Source organism: Coturnix japonica, chromosome 1, assembly GCF_054131305.1.
Source record: "Coturnix japonica strain WE chromosome 1, WE-NBRP24, whole genome shotgun sequence".
Classification (NCBI taxonomy): Eukaryota; Metazoa; Chordata; class Aves; order Galliformes; family Phasianidae; genus Coturnix; species Coturnix japonica.
The window spans coordinates 3384567-3400825 of record NC_140663.1 but is presented as its reverse complement, the minus strand read 5'-3'; the positions used below and the strand labels follow the sequence as shown (position 1 = coordinate 3400825).

General features: G+C 41.8%; 1 protein-coding gene across 3 annotated transcripts in view; it reads left to right on the top strand.

Moving 5' to 3' along the window:
- Nucleotides 1-16259, top strand: part of SFMBT2 (Scm like with four mbt domains 2) — a 97979-nt gene that overhangs the window by 14197 nt on the left and 67523 nt on the right. For all 3 annotated transcript variants that reach the window (XR_014947127.1, XM_015865816.3, XM_085550140.1), the window contains exons 3-4: nucleotides 566-660; nucleotides 1331-1571. Coding sequence is in view for 2 of the 3 variants with exons in the window: in XM_015865816.3 (XP_015721302.1) it covers nucleotides 566-660; nucleotides 1331-1571 (336 nt within the window). In the remaining variant the exon portion in view is untranslated. The remainder of the gene's footprint in view (nucleotides 1-565; nucleotides 661-1330; nucleotides 1572-16259) is intronic.

The window sequence follows — 16259 nt, the reverse complement described above, 5'->3', positions numbered from 1 at the left end:
GTGCTGGTGGAAGGATCCCATTGAGGGTTCTTGGCTGTTGGAGGGTGGAGGAAGGCTAAGCAGGCAGAAATAGAGTGGTAGACTTGAAACTGTCTCCTCAGCCCCAAGAGCTGGGTTGCTTGTTTTGCATACTGCTTGGCCAACAAGAACATCTATTGTTATCCCTGGTACACTATTGCAATTAGCAATCTGGAAGAACCCAAAAGCTGGGACATGGGCATGGCTACCACATTCTTGTGATAGTGAGCTGACAACCAGCTCTTGTAGCAGCTCCCGTTGCAGTATGATGAATTTGTTCCCCTGTTGCGATGATTGCAGGGTCAGTTCTGGTCTCACAGTGTTGGCTGCTCAAGTCCCAAAATCTGCTGACAGTGTTTTAAGAGCCAGTCGAGCTGGCTAAGAACAGATCTTCAAAGGAAGCTTTCTATTTTCTCTTGTGTTGATGTTTGTATCAATTGCTATTTTTTCATTGAACTGTTTGATACAACTTTTGCCTTCTTTGGCTGTATTTTGGGCTGTTCTCATTTCTTTCTACTACTTATTTCTTCTTTCTCCTTTTGAACAGATGAGGGCTCCAGCATTGAGGATGCAGACTTCAACTGGGACGAATACCTGGAGGAAACAGGAGCCAGTGCTGCTCCCCACACCTCCTTCAAACACGTATGTGCTTTGTCTGCCTTGCTAGTATTGAGTGTGTTCCCTCTTCTGGCTTTCCTGACCAAATGAAGTGGAATCTGACTGTTCTGTGGGGAATCTGGCCTTCTGTGATAGTGTATGTGAGAATAAGGCTGACTACTGCCTGTTGTCCATGCAGCTCCTGGCCTTCTTACTGCTGTTAGGTGACATGAGTTCTGTGTGCTCAGAGCACTGTGTCTATACCACTGGGCTCCAGTGTAATTTATGAGGTTTCATTCTGCTCTCCTAAGATACTCATACCATGGTTTGGATTGGAAGGGATGTTAACTGTCATCCAGTTCCAACCCCTGCCATGGGTTGATTGCCACCCACCAGATCAGGCTGTGCAGTGCCCCATCCAACCTGGTCTTGAATGTCTCGAGGGATGGGGCATCTGTAGCTTCTGTGAGGAACCTGATCCAGTGCCCCATCACACTCTTAAGTAAAGAATTTCTTCTTAACGTCTAAACTAAGTTTCTCTTCTTTTAGCTTGAAACTGTTCCTTGTTGTATTATCACTGTTCTCTTAAGGAGCATGATCAACTAATGTCTTATTCCGGAGCATCTCTTTAATGGCAGTGATAACTTGCTTAATTCAATAGGGAGTCTCCCTATAAAGAAGGAAAAGTAACACTCTGCCTTTCTCATTTTGTAAGGTTGAAATCAGCCTCCAAAGCAGTTTTCAGCCAGGGATGAAACTGGAAGTAGCCAACAAGAGTAACCCTGACACATACTGGGTGGCTACAATCATCACAACCTGCGGACAGCTCTTACTGCTTCGTTACTGTGGCTATGGGGATGACCGGAGGGCAGATTTTTGGTGTGATGTAATGACAGCAGATCTCCATCCTGTTGGCTGGTGTACACAGAACAACAAGGTCCTGATGCCTCCAGATGGTAAGTTGTATGTGTTTTGCTGGAGTCATGCCCTAGTCTTGGGTTGATAGTTAATTTCCAGGCTTCCAGTTGGTATTGAACAAGTACTCCAGATGCTCAGCTGATGCTGAGTGGTGCTGTCTTACTGAAGTTGTTGTATAACAGCTTAGAGTCAGGTCTCTGTAGATCAGTGAGTTATTCAGTTTGCCAGTCAGTCTTCAGGAAAGGTGTTTTGACATAGGTGGTAAGAACAGAAGCTTATGGATGAGGCTGTCTTAAGGGAATGTATCGCTGAATTGCCAACCCATGACTTGAATAAGGAGGAAGCAAGTTGTCTCATACTCCTAGAAAGAAAGGACTAAATTTAGAGTGAGAATAAAGAAAAAATAAACAAGACCTGATTTTGATTACACTTGATTTTAAGTTGGCTGCGCATTCGGATGTTTTGCTCTGAACCTTTAACGCTTTCCATTGTCAGACTTCTGAAGCTTTTAATTCCAAAAGTAGACCCAGATGAATAAAGGTGGCAAAATCTGATCGCCATAGGTTAGGTTATGTCCCAGTCCTCAGCTCTTGGCTGTGTGAAAGCTGTATGCGGAGTTGTAGATTTATGGTGCTTGGAATAGCTTTTTAATAGTATATTTGTTCCTCATTTGGTTCTCAGTGTGTAAGAAAACTGTTTGATTTTTGGGATTTTTTTTTGTGGTGTTCTTTTTTCTGTCATTATACAGGAACAAAACATCCTTACCTCTGTTTAGCTCCAGGCAGTGGCCTACTTGTCACTGTCGCTCATGTGTATTCCCTCTGTATATTCAGTTTCTTTGGGGTCGGGGGAAGAAGAGATGAATGGTTGGCCTCCAGCACGTGGATGTGTTTGAGAGAACTCTCATTTAAGAACTCTGCTTCTGAAGTCTTTCTCTCTGTTCACGTGGTTGCTGAAGAAGCAGATGTGCTGTTTGTATGTCATGCATTACTTCTGGTGTAGATGCTTCCTGGCTTCCCACTAAACTGGATTGTGGATGCAGTCTTTGAGACAGAGCAAAATGGTCTCATTCTTGCCTTGCTTGTGCTGAACACCGAGCTAAACTCTTATGTTTTTCTTCTGGTCTGACTGTCTTTAGAACAAATGGAGGATTGATTGCTTAAAAAAGTCTTAAAGACAAATATGGCTGAGAAATCTGTTGGCTTAGGAATAATATATCAAGCTGATGTAAGAAGAGTTATTTTTTATCTTATTTTATTGGTCTCTTAAACTATCTTTTATTATGCGGATTATAATCAGTGTTACCAGAAAAGGTGTACAGTGCTATAAACTAAATCTCAAAATGTCAGGTTCAAGGGGTGAAAGATTTCGTTGACTGGTGTAATAGAAAATAATGATTGTTTTATAGCTGGAGGCAACTGCTTTTCATGAAAACGTCTTTGGAATCTGCTCTTTGGTTTGTGGTTACTTCACATAAGCTGTCTTGCTTGAGTGAATGTGAATGTGCAACGCCTTCTTTCTTCTCTGTCTAGGTGATATAACTGTATACTGTTCTCTTATGTCTAGGCAACTGTATGTACTTTCTTACTGGGCATGTGCGTGGTTTTTGGTTGTTTTATTTCCTTTCTCTGCTGTAAGACTTAAGCATTTAAAAGGTTGAGTTCTATTTTGGAATGAGACATCTAAAGTACCCGGAAGCATTCGGGACTTCTCTTGGGTAGAAAAGAGAGAGGTTCAAAATGCATTCATAAATGCATCTAAGGGCCTGATCCTGCACATGTTGATCACAGGGTATCTGTTGGCAAGATCTATTGGCAAACGGCATGGCCAGTTATCTGTCACTAAGATTTGTTTCTTGTCAGGAGCTGAGGTTTAAAAAGCAGATCTGCTAAGGACTGGCTTAGTGGGCAGGATACCAGCACTGGGACAATGCTTTGTTTCTGCTTAGTAATCAAATAGGACTGATTGGCTCTGCTCTTGTAAATGTGATCCCAGACAACGCTGTACAGAGTGATAGGATGAAGAATTTCATTACATGAAAAGAGAGATGAAAAATGGGGCTGGTTCAGTTTACCAAATCAATAGAGCTTGATTTAATGTTCAGCACGTATAGAGATTTTAAGGGGCAGCTGCCAAATAATTGTTGTTTATGATCCCAATAGAAGGAAGTCATTTAGTTTACAGACTGTTACATTATTATTTATTGGGTGATGTTAGTTTTGCATCGTGGTGCCTGCTAGTATAATGTCAAGTCATGTTGTGTCCTCCCCTGACGTTATGGTGCAGTGCTCTGGACTTAGGGCCAAATGCTCCAGTTTGCAGTAAATTGTATTGACATATGGAAGGATGGTGTGAGTATATGCCCACCCATAAGCTTTACCCTTCACCACTCTCTTCCTTTCAGGAAATCAGGGGAGTAAAATTGTACTTACTTCAAGCTTTGCCATTAATTATATTTTTCTCATTACAAATCGGTGTGTAATTTGAATTGCAAACTCAAATATCCTGGCAGAATAGATCTGTTTACCATTCAAAGCAAAATGAAAATTATTTAAATTAGTTAATATAGAACTCATTTGAATGAATTGAATGTTTATTCATGAACTAGCTGAGGCAAGTGTGAAGCTGTCCGTATGGTCTGTAGCTTTGGCACTGATCAGCTCTAAAGTCACGTCCTGGGACAGAGCTTTCTTTTTTTCTTAGATATTAACTGTTGTGTAGACCATTGGATAGCTTCTGCCCGATGGGTCTGAGTAGGAAATTAGCATCACTTCTGTCAGGACCCCCCAGAAACTGTAAAATTCATATGGGGAAGTAGTTCAAGAAGGTAATGTGTAATAGGTCTCTCGCCTCTTTTAGCCTGTTTTTTTTTCCATGTGCTGTTTTCCTTTGTTGATGGCAATTGGGTTCATGAACACATTTACCATCATGTAGAGGAGCAGCGTGGAGAACCTGACAAACACAGTAGCTAAATTATGCATTGTGAAACACGCACAGAGCAAGCACGTCTTTTGATTGACATGTGGGTGGTTTTGTACAGATTGCAGGTTTACAGCTGAGCCAACATAGTTGAATCTCTCCTGGCACCATCTTAAGGCATTCTGTGATGCACAGGAGATGCTGGACAACATGATGATTGTGTACACTTGTGATTGTGGCAGTGCTTTTGTTTCAGTGTTATTGACAGATGGAAATTCAAATAAAACATTTCTGAGTGTGGATCCATGTGGTGATCTCGGGTCTGCTCACAGGGTCAACAAGGAGGCTGAAGAGACTGGAGATGTAAAGGAACACAGTGGGGAGAGAACCAGGTCTGTCATCTGGTTTTTTTATGAGCCAGTACAGATGGGAAACCTCAAAACACTGTCTAGCCATGGATTTGGTGGTCACTGTGATTGTTGTACTGTGAGTACGTATAGGAAAGCAACCTTCATAGAATCATTAAGATTGAAAAAAGATGGCTAGGATTGTCTAGTACAACCATCGACCCATCCCCACCATGCTCACTAAACCACATCCCGCAGTGCCACATCTCCATGTTTCTTGAACACCTCTGAGGATGGTGACTCCACCACCTCCCTGGGCATCCTGTGCCAATGCCTCACCACTCTTCCTGAGAAGAAATTGTTCCTAACATTCAACCTGAACCTCCTCTCCTGTAACTGAAGGCCTTTTCTTTCATCCTGTCACTGTTAACCTGGGAGAAGAGGCTGACCCCCACCTCACCACAACGTCTCTTCAGGTAGTTAAGGTAGCTTAACTCCCCCACTGTACCAGAATTAAAACTCAGAAGCCTGATGCTAGCATGTAATTGATCCCTCTTGCAAGGTGCAAAAAATAGATAAAACTTGTGCCACAGAAAACTGGGCTGCCCTCCAAATCATAGAATGCCTTGGGTTGGAAGGGTCCTTGAAGATGATCCTGTCCCAACTCCCTCACTGAAGGCAGGGTTATTGACAACTGTACTCCAGTTGAGGCTGGCATTTCTCACTCTGAAATGTAGTCTATGATTTTGCCTCTTGGTGAGGCAAGGAAAGAAGAGCAAGCTTGGAGCAGTCATTTGGGTTTGGGATTTGGAATGAATGTTATTCAAGAAGACCTGAGAGTACACAAGGCTCTTCTTGGGGCATTGATTATAGTGCAGGTGGAAGGATCAGATAGGCAGGATGGACTTCTTTTAACTTTGTGAGGAGTTGACTTACCTCCTCTGAATGATCTGAGAAGAATTTGCTTTTCAGCTGGTATAAATTGAGAGCAGATCTGGCCCTGCTTTAGCTCTTTCACTGAAGGTTCACCTGAAATATTATTTCCTAAGAGCTTGAGGCTGGGGAAAATCAGTAGACGTTCACTGAGCTTATGCTATTTTACATCAGCTAAGAACTGGGCCCTTGAGCCAAGTAAAATGAAACTCGGAAATCTTCTTTGGCAGGTTGTTCTGTGAAGGACTGTGGATGTTTCTAAAGTACTATATAGATTTTCCTAAAAAAAAATCTTTTTTGCTTAATCCTTATCCTCTTATTCCATCAAAATCAAATTTAGACTAACCTAATGTAAATAAATGGCAGGATTTCTTTATTTTAAACTCTGCAAATGACTCTTAGTGTAGTGTTTTATGTGTGCTTTTCAAGTCAACTTCAGCGGAGTATTAATTATGCAGGAGTGACGTTAACATAAATAACTAGTCAGCAAATAAATGTCAATTAAATATTCTATTAGCATAGTAGGCAGCTTTATGCACTGCCATAGAACATTTAGCAGATTATGCTTAACGAGCATATAAAAAAAAAAAGCATTATTTTTTTTTTCTTTGCTCTCCTAATGATGGCAGAAGGGAGGAGAGGATGAAGAGCAAATATAACGCTATTCCTGGCTTAAGATTTGGGTTGAAATTTGCCCTAATGGGAGCACATCAGTTGACACCATTGCCCTTGGGGTCTTTGAGCAGCTGGAGATCACTGGAGCGCATCCTGGCTTGACATCTCCCCCAGGCCCCATGGGGTCCATGCGCTCTCTCTCCTGAGAAGAAAATATTACATTACAGCACCCATGGGAGTTTTTCCTTCCTTCCCTTGATGTGACTCAGATGGCTCAGTCTGAGGTTTGGAAATTCAAAAGTTAGTCCATTTCCTGCACACTGTCAGGATAATGCTTTCGTGATCGTGGAAATGGCCTTCTTGCTACTGTGTGGAAATGCAGGTCTTTTGTGCATAACATTGGCTTAAGTTTCTTCCAGAAGACTGAATGTTACCAAATGAGGCTCTCCTGGGGGTTAACTGAGAGCAATAGTCCTCTGTGTGTCTTTTGGGAAGACAAGCAAACTTTGAGCTACCGTGCAAATATGGTGAAGCATGGCCAGTGGGAAAGGCCTTGCAAATTGTTTGAGTTATAGATTTCATTAAATGCATTGCTTCTGAGCATCTCCAGTTCCACTGGGCTCAAAGCCATCCTGTTTTATTTTATTTTCTTCCATTTAATTTGATTTTATTTGTAATGTGACTTTTTGGGTCAAGAGGTGTAGTTGAAGAGAACCTTGCATGGAGAACCTTGTGCTTGTTGGCTTGTAAGGTGGTCTTGAGAGTAAACACCTTATCCTGGTTTTACTGTTATGAGACTCTGATGTAGAAACATTGAAGGGAACTGAGGTGTGTGCTGCTCTGGCCTTAGTTTTGGGTTGTGGTGATACATCAGGTGTTCTGGGAGTGCAGTAGAAGAGGTCCTTAAGGAAGATATCCTTCCCATGAGGCTGGACAGCAGATCTAATGGGGAAGGGTTGCACATAGTGGCTATTGCTGCTAGAACTGCTCAGTGCTCACAGTACCTACTCCTCATCCATCTTTGGGTGCTTATTTTTTGTTTATTTTTCAGTTGTTTGGGATTATAATGAGGAAAATAAGCTTGGCCCACACTTGCAACTTAGTATCAGTGCAATTTCTTAGGTGATAGATTAATTGATGCAATTATCCCTGCACTGTCCTAATACAGATTCTATAAAGTACTTTCATTTGTACTTCTAAATATATCCTATCATTTTACCTGGACTGAATTCAACTGTATGGTCAGTGAAACTGTATTAAGATGATATCACACAGTTCTACAGCTAAAGTTGAGGATACTATAGCACTGTTTATTTTACTTTGTTATGGGCCCGACTTGGAGCACAGATTTAATCTGCATGTTGGCTGGCATCCAAGGAGAAGGGTTCAAGAAAGGGTTCTGCTAATGGAGTGAGATTTTGTAACAGTGACTTAGTCCTGCTGGAAAATGAATGTACTTTTTGATGTCTGTTCCCTTGCTTGGGTGGACCATCAGTGTCCTCATGGTTGATGGAAAATAAATGGTGTTTTTTGTCAGTACTTTCTGCCTGACACTGGTGGGTTCCTCAGGCAATTCCTGCACAGATTTGTGTATTCCCTTGGTAATTTCCTTCTCAACCTGTCACCTGCATGATGCTGAGCTGTGCAAGCTCCACTCCTCCTTGCATCACAATCTGTACATGTCTCATGTTGGAAGGGAGTCTATGTGCACATTTCTGCTAGCTGCCCTGGCTTCTGTTTCTACTTATTACTATGAGTTGGAATTATAGAATTGAGTTGGAAGGGACCCTTAAAAAGTCATCTGATCCAACTCCCATGCAGCAAACAGTAACATCTACACCTTGATCAGGTGCTCAGCTTGCTGTCCAGCCTAATTTTGAATACCTCCAGGGAGAGGACATCCACCACATCTCTGGGCAACCTGTTCCAGTGCCTCACTGCTCTTACTGTAAAAGAAATCTTCCTTACATCTAATCTATATCTCCTCTGTTGTTGTTTGAAACAGTTTCCCCATGTCCTATCACAGCAGACCACGTTAAAGAGTCTGTCCCCTTCTTTCTCATAGGCCCCCTTTAGATACTTCATAGCGCCTGTATTCATAAATGAATGCTATTGCCATTTTCACTACAGGAGCATGGCAAAGCAGCAGTTTGGTTTGCAGCATGTATGCAGTGATCCCTTTTGGATGGCAGGGGAAAGGCTGAATTATTTTAACTGCAGCTATCCAATTATAATTAAAGAATCAGCGTCTTGTGTACAAGCAACAGCAGAGCTGAGGATCACACTTACTGCAATGAAAACTGAAAGTCTAATCTTTTTATAAACAGTCTGGAGGGGGATGGAGATGGAGAGGAAAGAAAAGCAGTGTTTCTCGTGGACTTTGACAAGTTATAAATGTATTCTGAGTGAAACCGATAGTGTGGAGCTTTATGAAAGATTTAATGAATAAATATTTCATACCCGCATGGTGCTTCTTCAGTAACTTGTGCTGCTGGTAAAATGCAATAAACAAAGAACCTCCTTCAGGGGTTGTTGGGGCTTTCAAATTAAACTAATTTAATCAACTTTTTCAGTCAAGCTTGATATTAGTTCATTTCTGTACATGGATCTGCTTGTTTTCTCCTGATACCTGTTTTCCTATTTGGAAGGTGTTTGAATATCAAAGAATGTCTCCTTTCATCCTGCTACTATAGTGTGTGTTTGGGTTTTCAAGGCAAAGAGCACAGCCTGATTTTGTCGCTGTCCTCCAGGTTGAGGAGTCAGCCATCCTCCACAACTATGGCCATACAACCACAGGTTGTAGAATTAGAGTTGTTTGAGTTGGAATATTCAGTTTGCTACTTCTTTCATGCAAAAATGCTCTGGAGTCTGGCCCCATGTGAGCAGCAATGTTTGCATGCATCTGCGCTGGATTTGTTGCTGTACAGTTTTACGTGGCGAGGTTGAAGTGCATCTCTAGCTCCAGATGTTGCCAGAGCTGGGACATGGGCATGCTGGAGCCATTGCTTAATGGTTAACTGTCATGACAGGTCACTAGGAGGAGAACAGGTTATGTGTAAGCACTGTGTTCCATGTATTTGCAATACTTTTTAGCAAAAATTAATGGAGATCTGATTTTTTTTTGTTGAGAAGAGCAGGGCTGTAGCTGGGAGATTCATTCACAGTTGGGTCATGCAAATAAGACACAGTAGGGAGGCAAAAGCAGGTGTACTCTGAAGAGCGGAGTTGACTTTGGGAAGGCATTTGTGGACAGTGCTGCTCAACCAGCTGAGGGTCTGCTCAAACTTGGGTACCTTCATCCACCTGCATGTGGGATGATGGATTTTTTACATTTTGATAGGTATAGGTGCATGGAGTGAGATACTTCTCAGATGAGTAGCTGAGATCCTGTGGCTTTTCCTCTGCTGCTCACAATTCTGATCACAGTCTATAAGATAAAGCTGCAGCCAATGCTGTGACAAAACCATTGGTTCTGGACCTGACATTTAATGCAGGTTGTGCTGGAGGAACAAAGATAGGGGAGAAAGAGAGTAATTGCAGAATGAAGCAGGGACTGTGAATGAGAAGTTGTATTTCCAAAGAAGTATATTGAAGGGAAAGGTTGTGAGCTGACATCAGGTGTCTGTATGAATACAGATTTCCCGAGTGACCTTGCTTTTTAACAGTGGGTAAAACAAGGTAGATGTTTGGAAGGTACTTTTGAGATGTTTCAGGGAAGTTCTCCCATTAATTGATCCAAAACCAACCAAACAGCAATAAAACACCCCAAAAAACCTTCCATCCATTGCACAGAACAGCAGAATCCTCCTCTCATGACATTTAAGTACCAAGGGATGGAAGGATGTATGTTTTTTTATGATTAAGGTCCTGATAAGGAGCATTGGGTCTTTATGTTGGAGCCATCATTTGACATCATCCAACTGTTTGGTGCAAACTGTATGACTACAGAAGAAAATGTTGAATGGTTGGGAATCTGCTGCCAAACAGCCCTGCTTGTAGATGTGATGAGTTGTCACTGAAGGAACTGAAATGTCTGCATTGAAGAAAAGCCTTCTGAGATGTGTGTCTCACTCACGACTCTGTAGCTCTGCGCACCTTGAATATCCATCATTGTCTATTTTGGGTTATCTTCTACTGTCACACATCTTTCTGCATGGGCTCTCACACTGTGGAGCTGGAAAGCCCCTAAACAATTAAAAAAATGAAGAGATTGACCCAGAAAAAATGACACTGGATGCGAAGCACGTGGCACAGTCAACTGACTGTCCAGCTGAAAGCATTTTTATAACATATTTTAAAACAGTAATTGAAAGATTTTAAATGATTACTCTAGGTAATTGCACCTAATTTCCCTTTGCCAGTCTCCTGCAATTTCCCCCATAGGAATTATGGAGTGGAAATGTCATCTCAGTTGCAAGACTAAGCCTAGGTAGTTGATGTAGTGATGTAATACGTAAAACGTCAGCAGGCTTAAATAGCTGCCCTTGCAGATGCCTGTGAAGACTTAAAAGCAAGCAAACAAACCGAAACAGACAAATGAAAAACTATAATTTATAGCCCAAGTGTGGCACAGCCTTTTGTCCTTGGTTTCAGAGAAGGGGGTGACTTTCTGCACAATGCTGCAGGAGCAGGGAAGGGTAAATAGTACAAAGGATTTGAACTGTATCACTCTGAAGTGCGTGTAGGCGTTTCCTTTAGTGGATCTTTTTGATCAGGTTGAATGTTAAATTGTGTTTTCTAGAGCTGAAAAGACTTCAGGGATTTTCTGTTTGATCATTTAGGGCAAGGACAAACCAATGTGTCCAGTGTCACGTCTTTAGCAGAGCATCCCTTCAGATGCTCCACTAATGCTATCACTGAGTTTGCTCATGAAGAACATGCATAGAGAAAGCTTGGGAAGCTGCTAGGAGCAGATGCAAGCACCAGCATGATCCCAAACCAGCTGTGACTTGCATGTAATTTTTCTCTCATTGCACATAATAAGGTGGGCTCCCAGTCACCATGGAAGGAGCTTTCTTCCTGAAGCAGACCATATGCTCCTGCATCCTATGCAGGTAGCTGTGAAGTAGTGCAGACATTTAAGTGATGGTCCTATGAAGCATTTTTCTGATTGGAATTTAAGAGCATTTCATGAAACCCAGAATCCAGTTTCTGGGTCAGTTCTGTTGCTGTTACATGATATTGGAAAGCTCTTGTTCAGAATTCCTATCTTCTTTTTTTCTGTGTTCTCCTTTCTGCTTCATTTTGATCACGATAGAATAATCATAATGCAAACAACAACAAGCAAAACAAAAATGAAACAAGCAAATTGGCCTCAGGATGTGCTAACACACTTTCTGACTGATGGTTTGCTTTGTGATGTGAAGCAGAGAATCTGCCTCCTGTGTTTGTATTGAAAAAAGAAAAACACACTTTCCCCCCCTTCCCCACTCTCACTTTTGGGAATGTTTGAAGAAATGTAGGAAATACAGCATTTTAGGGTTATGGCATAAAAATGCTGGTACTTCCCAACATGCTGGAGTTGATAGAGAAATTGGATTCAGAGAAAGCTTTGCCAAACTTAGAAAGCTGGAGAATCACAAAGAATTGTAGGGGTTGGAAGGGACCTCTAGAGATCATTGAGTCCAGCCCCTCAGCTAAAGCAGGTTCCCTGCAGTAGGTCACACAGGTAGGTGTCCTGATGGATCTTAAATGTCTCCATAGAAAGAGACTTCACAATCTCTCTGGGCAGCAATGCTTATCATGATCTGCAAACGTTATCTCTGTTAATTCCCATCTTTCAGTAGCAAATTGGAAATGAAACATCAGGTCTCTGTATGTATGTGCTTCTGTGTTTGGATGCCTTCTTCATAGTGGATCATTGCTGTAGGCTGTTGGTGTTGCCAGAGAAAAAGAGGTAATCGTGCACCATGCTGGTTTGTTTTTTATATAAGAACACTGTACTGCTGTAAAATTGTTTCATCTTACAGAGCTATCTCCAAGGATTAGCTTTCAGAAAGCAGTTGCAGGACTAGGAGGTGAGAAGAGGCACTTAGTACATCAGATAATTGGACAGAGTTTGGAGGCATAAGGTCAGAACCTTTGGTGCAAGATTTATATTGCAATGACATCCACTTATACTGAATGGCCCAGAACTTTCAGGTGTTGTGATGGTGCAGAACCCACTTGAGGCTGGAGTATGAGATCCTAAAGGGACAGGGCAGGATGTAAAAGTGCCTCTTGTGTTCACTTGCAAAGACAAGCCAAGGAGTTAGAGTTTGCAGAACATATCCAAATCTCCCTTCCTCCACAAGCTTCACTTTCTAACATCAGAGGGAACTTGTGCAATTCAATATGATGTGAGAGTCCCATTATAATTTGTAGCACCTATTGACGTGGTCCACTGTTTGCCTCATGTTGGACAGAGATACTAACTTAGTATGAAGCAAGCTGATGACTTTATGTCTGTTGGTTCTGGATCTTACTTGGTTGGGGATGGATCTGGAAACTGTTAGTTTGCTTTGTGGATGAGCATTTCTTCTTCTTCCAGGATGAATGTGCAGAAAGAATACAAAGTTCCGTATGTAGGCATAATCAGAGTGTTGATGGGCAAGCATCAGACACGCATTCTCCCTGCTGGAACTTAGAAATCAGGACTTTATAAAGGATCTGTGCAAAGATGAAGTTATGTCCTAGTTCTCACCCAGATAAAGCTTGGAAGAAAGTAACAGCTGAGCATCAGCTTGGGCCACTTTTGTGTGCCTTTGTTAAGGTGCTGATTTTGCCCGGAAAACAGAGTTCTTATCTGTTTTTCTTTAAATCTCTGTGGGATAAAAATGGATGTCAAAATTACAATCAACATACCAGGTTCCCCACTTCCCTGGATGCTCCCAAACTCCTGATTTGACAAAGTGTTCATTAAGACTCCTAGGTCTGAAGATTGGGAGTCGGAGCCCTCATCTTGCATGAAACATCTCTTCTGTGCGTTGAGCACAGCACTTAATGCAAGCGGAGGAAAAAGTAATCAAGGAACGCGCATGGAGGCTTGGGGTTAAGTGGCAAGAATCGTGGAGTTTGGATGCTTATTTTCACAGTGAGCTGTCACCCTAATGGACATTGATACTAATGATGAGGAACCCCCATGGTTATATGGTTTGTTCCGAGCTTTGAAATGCTGGGCTTTGCCTGGCTTTCAAAAATGCCTCCCGTCAGCTCTATCTGTGTATGTATACGTATGAGACTATTTAAGTGAGCTGTTCCTGGTTAATTTCTAAAAAGAGATTTAGTTACCTTCTACCTGGAATTGAATTGAGCGGAGAGCAGTGTTACTGCTGGGCATAAAAAGGGCACAATCTCTGTTTAGATGTGAGAAAAGATTTTGTGATTACAAAGCAGGTTTACTCCTAATTATTTCATAGGTATTCAAAAGATAAAATGTTCTTCTTTTACTGTGTTGGGTGCTGTAGCAAAATCAGAATAATCAGCCTTTATTTCTGCAGGTGCAAGAGACCAGGTAAGTGACCCAAGTTAAAATGTTCCTCTGAAAGATGGAGAGAGGTGAATTTCCCTGTCCTCTGTCTTTGGCTCTCCCTCTTTCCTAGTTCCCATTTTCCCAAGGGAGAGCTGAGCTGAATCCCAGTGATCCTCAGTAATGCATTGCTACACGTGTGAAGTCATCTAATGGGGCTGTTGCTGTTCACTGCAGGGTAGCTGGACTTAGATGACCTGTAGGGATCCCTTCCAAGTCAAATGGTCCTAGGATTCTAGAACAAACAGAACTGATAAATTTACTTCTGTCCTTTATGTACTTAATCTCACTGGAATTGATAGATAACGCCACTTTGGTAGAGCACAGTCACTTCTCATTATCAACATGCTTCTCCTTTTCATTCTTTATTTTATTTTAAGCAGTCCAGTGCAAGGAAAATATTGACTTTTTAACTAAGGGAGGGTAATTAATCACAGTACTTACGAGTAGATCGGGTACTGCAGCTTGCATGCAGGGTAGGTAGTTGAGACCATTGACTCAATCAGTCAAGGCAGGCCATACAGGTTAATGACAAAGGGTGACCATGCTGTTGTTGGGATCTATTAGGCAAATTTCTCTTCTAATCTTGGGCTCTTTAAGCAGAAAGCCAAAGCAGTGGGCTCTGAAGAAGAGCATTTGTTTTCCATAATGTTGTATTTGAAACAGAGACAACTGAGCCTACTGCACAGAAATACCTCAGCAGTGTCTGCTGGTAGCCATCCTGCCAACTGTTTCTTAGAATCATAGAATAATTAAGATTATAAAAGACCACTAAGACCACCCAGTCCTACCATCAACCCATCCCCACCATGTCCACTAAGCCATGTCCCTCAATGCCATGTCTACCTCCAGGAATTTCTTGAATGCCTCCAGGAATGGTGACTTCACCATCTCTTGCTTGGCAAAACCACAGTGCACATTTCTGAGGCTGCAGTGAGTAAATTGAATGATTTCTGTAAAATCTTGGTGTCATCCAGAAGAATAACTTCAATACGATAGCATCCACTTGCCCCATCTGCGCATGCGGACTTTTCTCCCATAGACATGACCACTTCTTCTCCCTCTGTTAGTTCCCACAGCTGAATTGGGCACATAGAAGAGACCAGAGCAAGCTTTGAAAATAAAAAGCAACTCCCAGGCCAACCATTGCTTTTTTTTATTGTTATAAAGGGAACAGTTAATTAAGGAGTAGAGAAACCCAAAGGGAAAACTGTGCTTGCAGAGGACTAAAATAATGTTAGGAAGTAAAGTCTTCTGTGAACAACGAGGCTTTTTTTTTTCCATGCTATTTTTCTTGCTTTGACTAAGAGAGTGCAAGCGGATCATTTCTGCTCTTGTGTGCAGAATTGCATAAACAAAGGCTAAAGTCTTCATGTTGACCTTATCTTGGGTCATAGGAAGTACAGCGTGGATGTTAGAAATGGGACTGCTTAGTTTCCAGTAGCCTGAAAAACAGAGTGTGCCACAGGTTTGGAAGGCAATTAGAAAGTTAATACAGAATATTTTTATCACTTGAAGTAGCTCACACAGTCTAAACAAAGAAGATTAATTTGAAACGTATGCATTTTCAAAGTTTCATTTTTAAAAGTTAATGAGATAATTAAGAGCTGTAAGGGCTAGGAGATAATAGCTTAAACCATCATTCTTCAGCAGGGCACAAGAGTGACTTGTTCTATTGCAGTTATCACACTTTCATCCCTGAGCCTGCTGTATATGCATGTTAATGGGACCACAATGTGCTGCTGACTACAGGAATGTACTTGGAACATGTGTGTGTTGTTTGATACGTGGTTGCTTAGAGCTTCCACTTTTCCATGAAAATACCCTATGCAATATTTTTGAAGGCTTTCATTTTTTGAGACGGGTGTCTAGAAGGAGGTGTCTGAGCTCTGAAGTTTTATATCCCTTGAAATATAAGGCTGCATCATTAGAAAACGAGATCAACATCTTTTCGTGTATAGTTTCTTTTTGGGCCCTGCAGTTTGATCGTTTTATGATCTGATTCAAACCACAGAACTCTGCCATCAGGAAAACAGTAGATTGTTTAAAGCTTTACATCAGAAAGTGTTTTGAAGGCATCTCCAGCCACATTTGGCTTTTTCCAGGGAGCCCACAATAGAACCAAAACCAAACAGTCATTTTCACAGAAGACATCATGAAACCACTACATAGCTTTGTAAATTTTACTTTATTTTGGGTATGCCTGATAAGGAGTCTTGTGCTGGGCTTTGTAGGGTATGAAGAAGGGGACATTGCTTGCCATGAAGGGCTTGGAGTTGGGTCAAGAAGTGTAGACACAACCTGACCCTTTTGCTTGGAGCTACGGGGAAACCTTGAGTGGGGACAGAACCCGCATCCCCATCCGTTTCCACCTCCAGTTTGGTTCACAGGGCCGTATAGTTCAG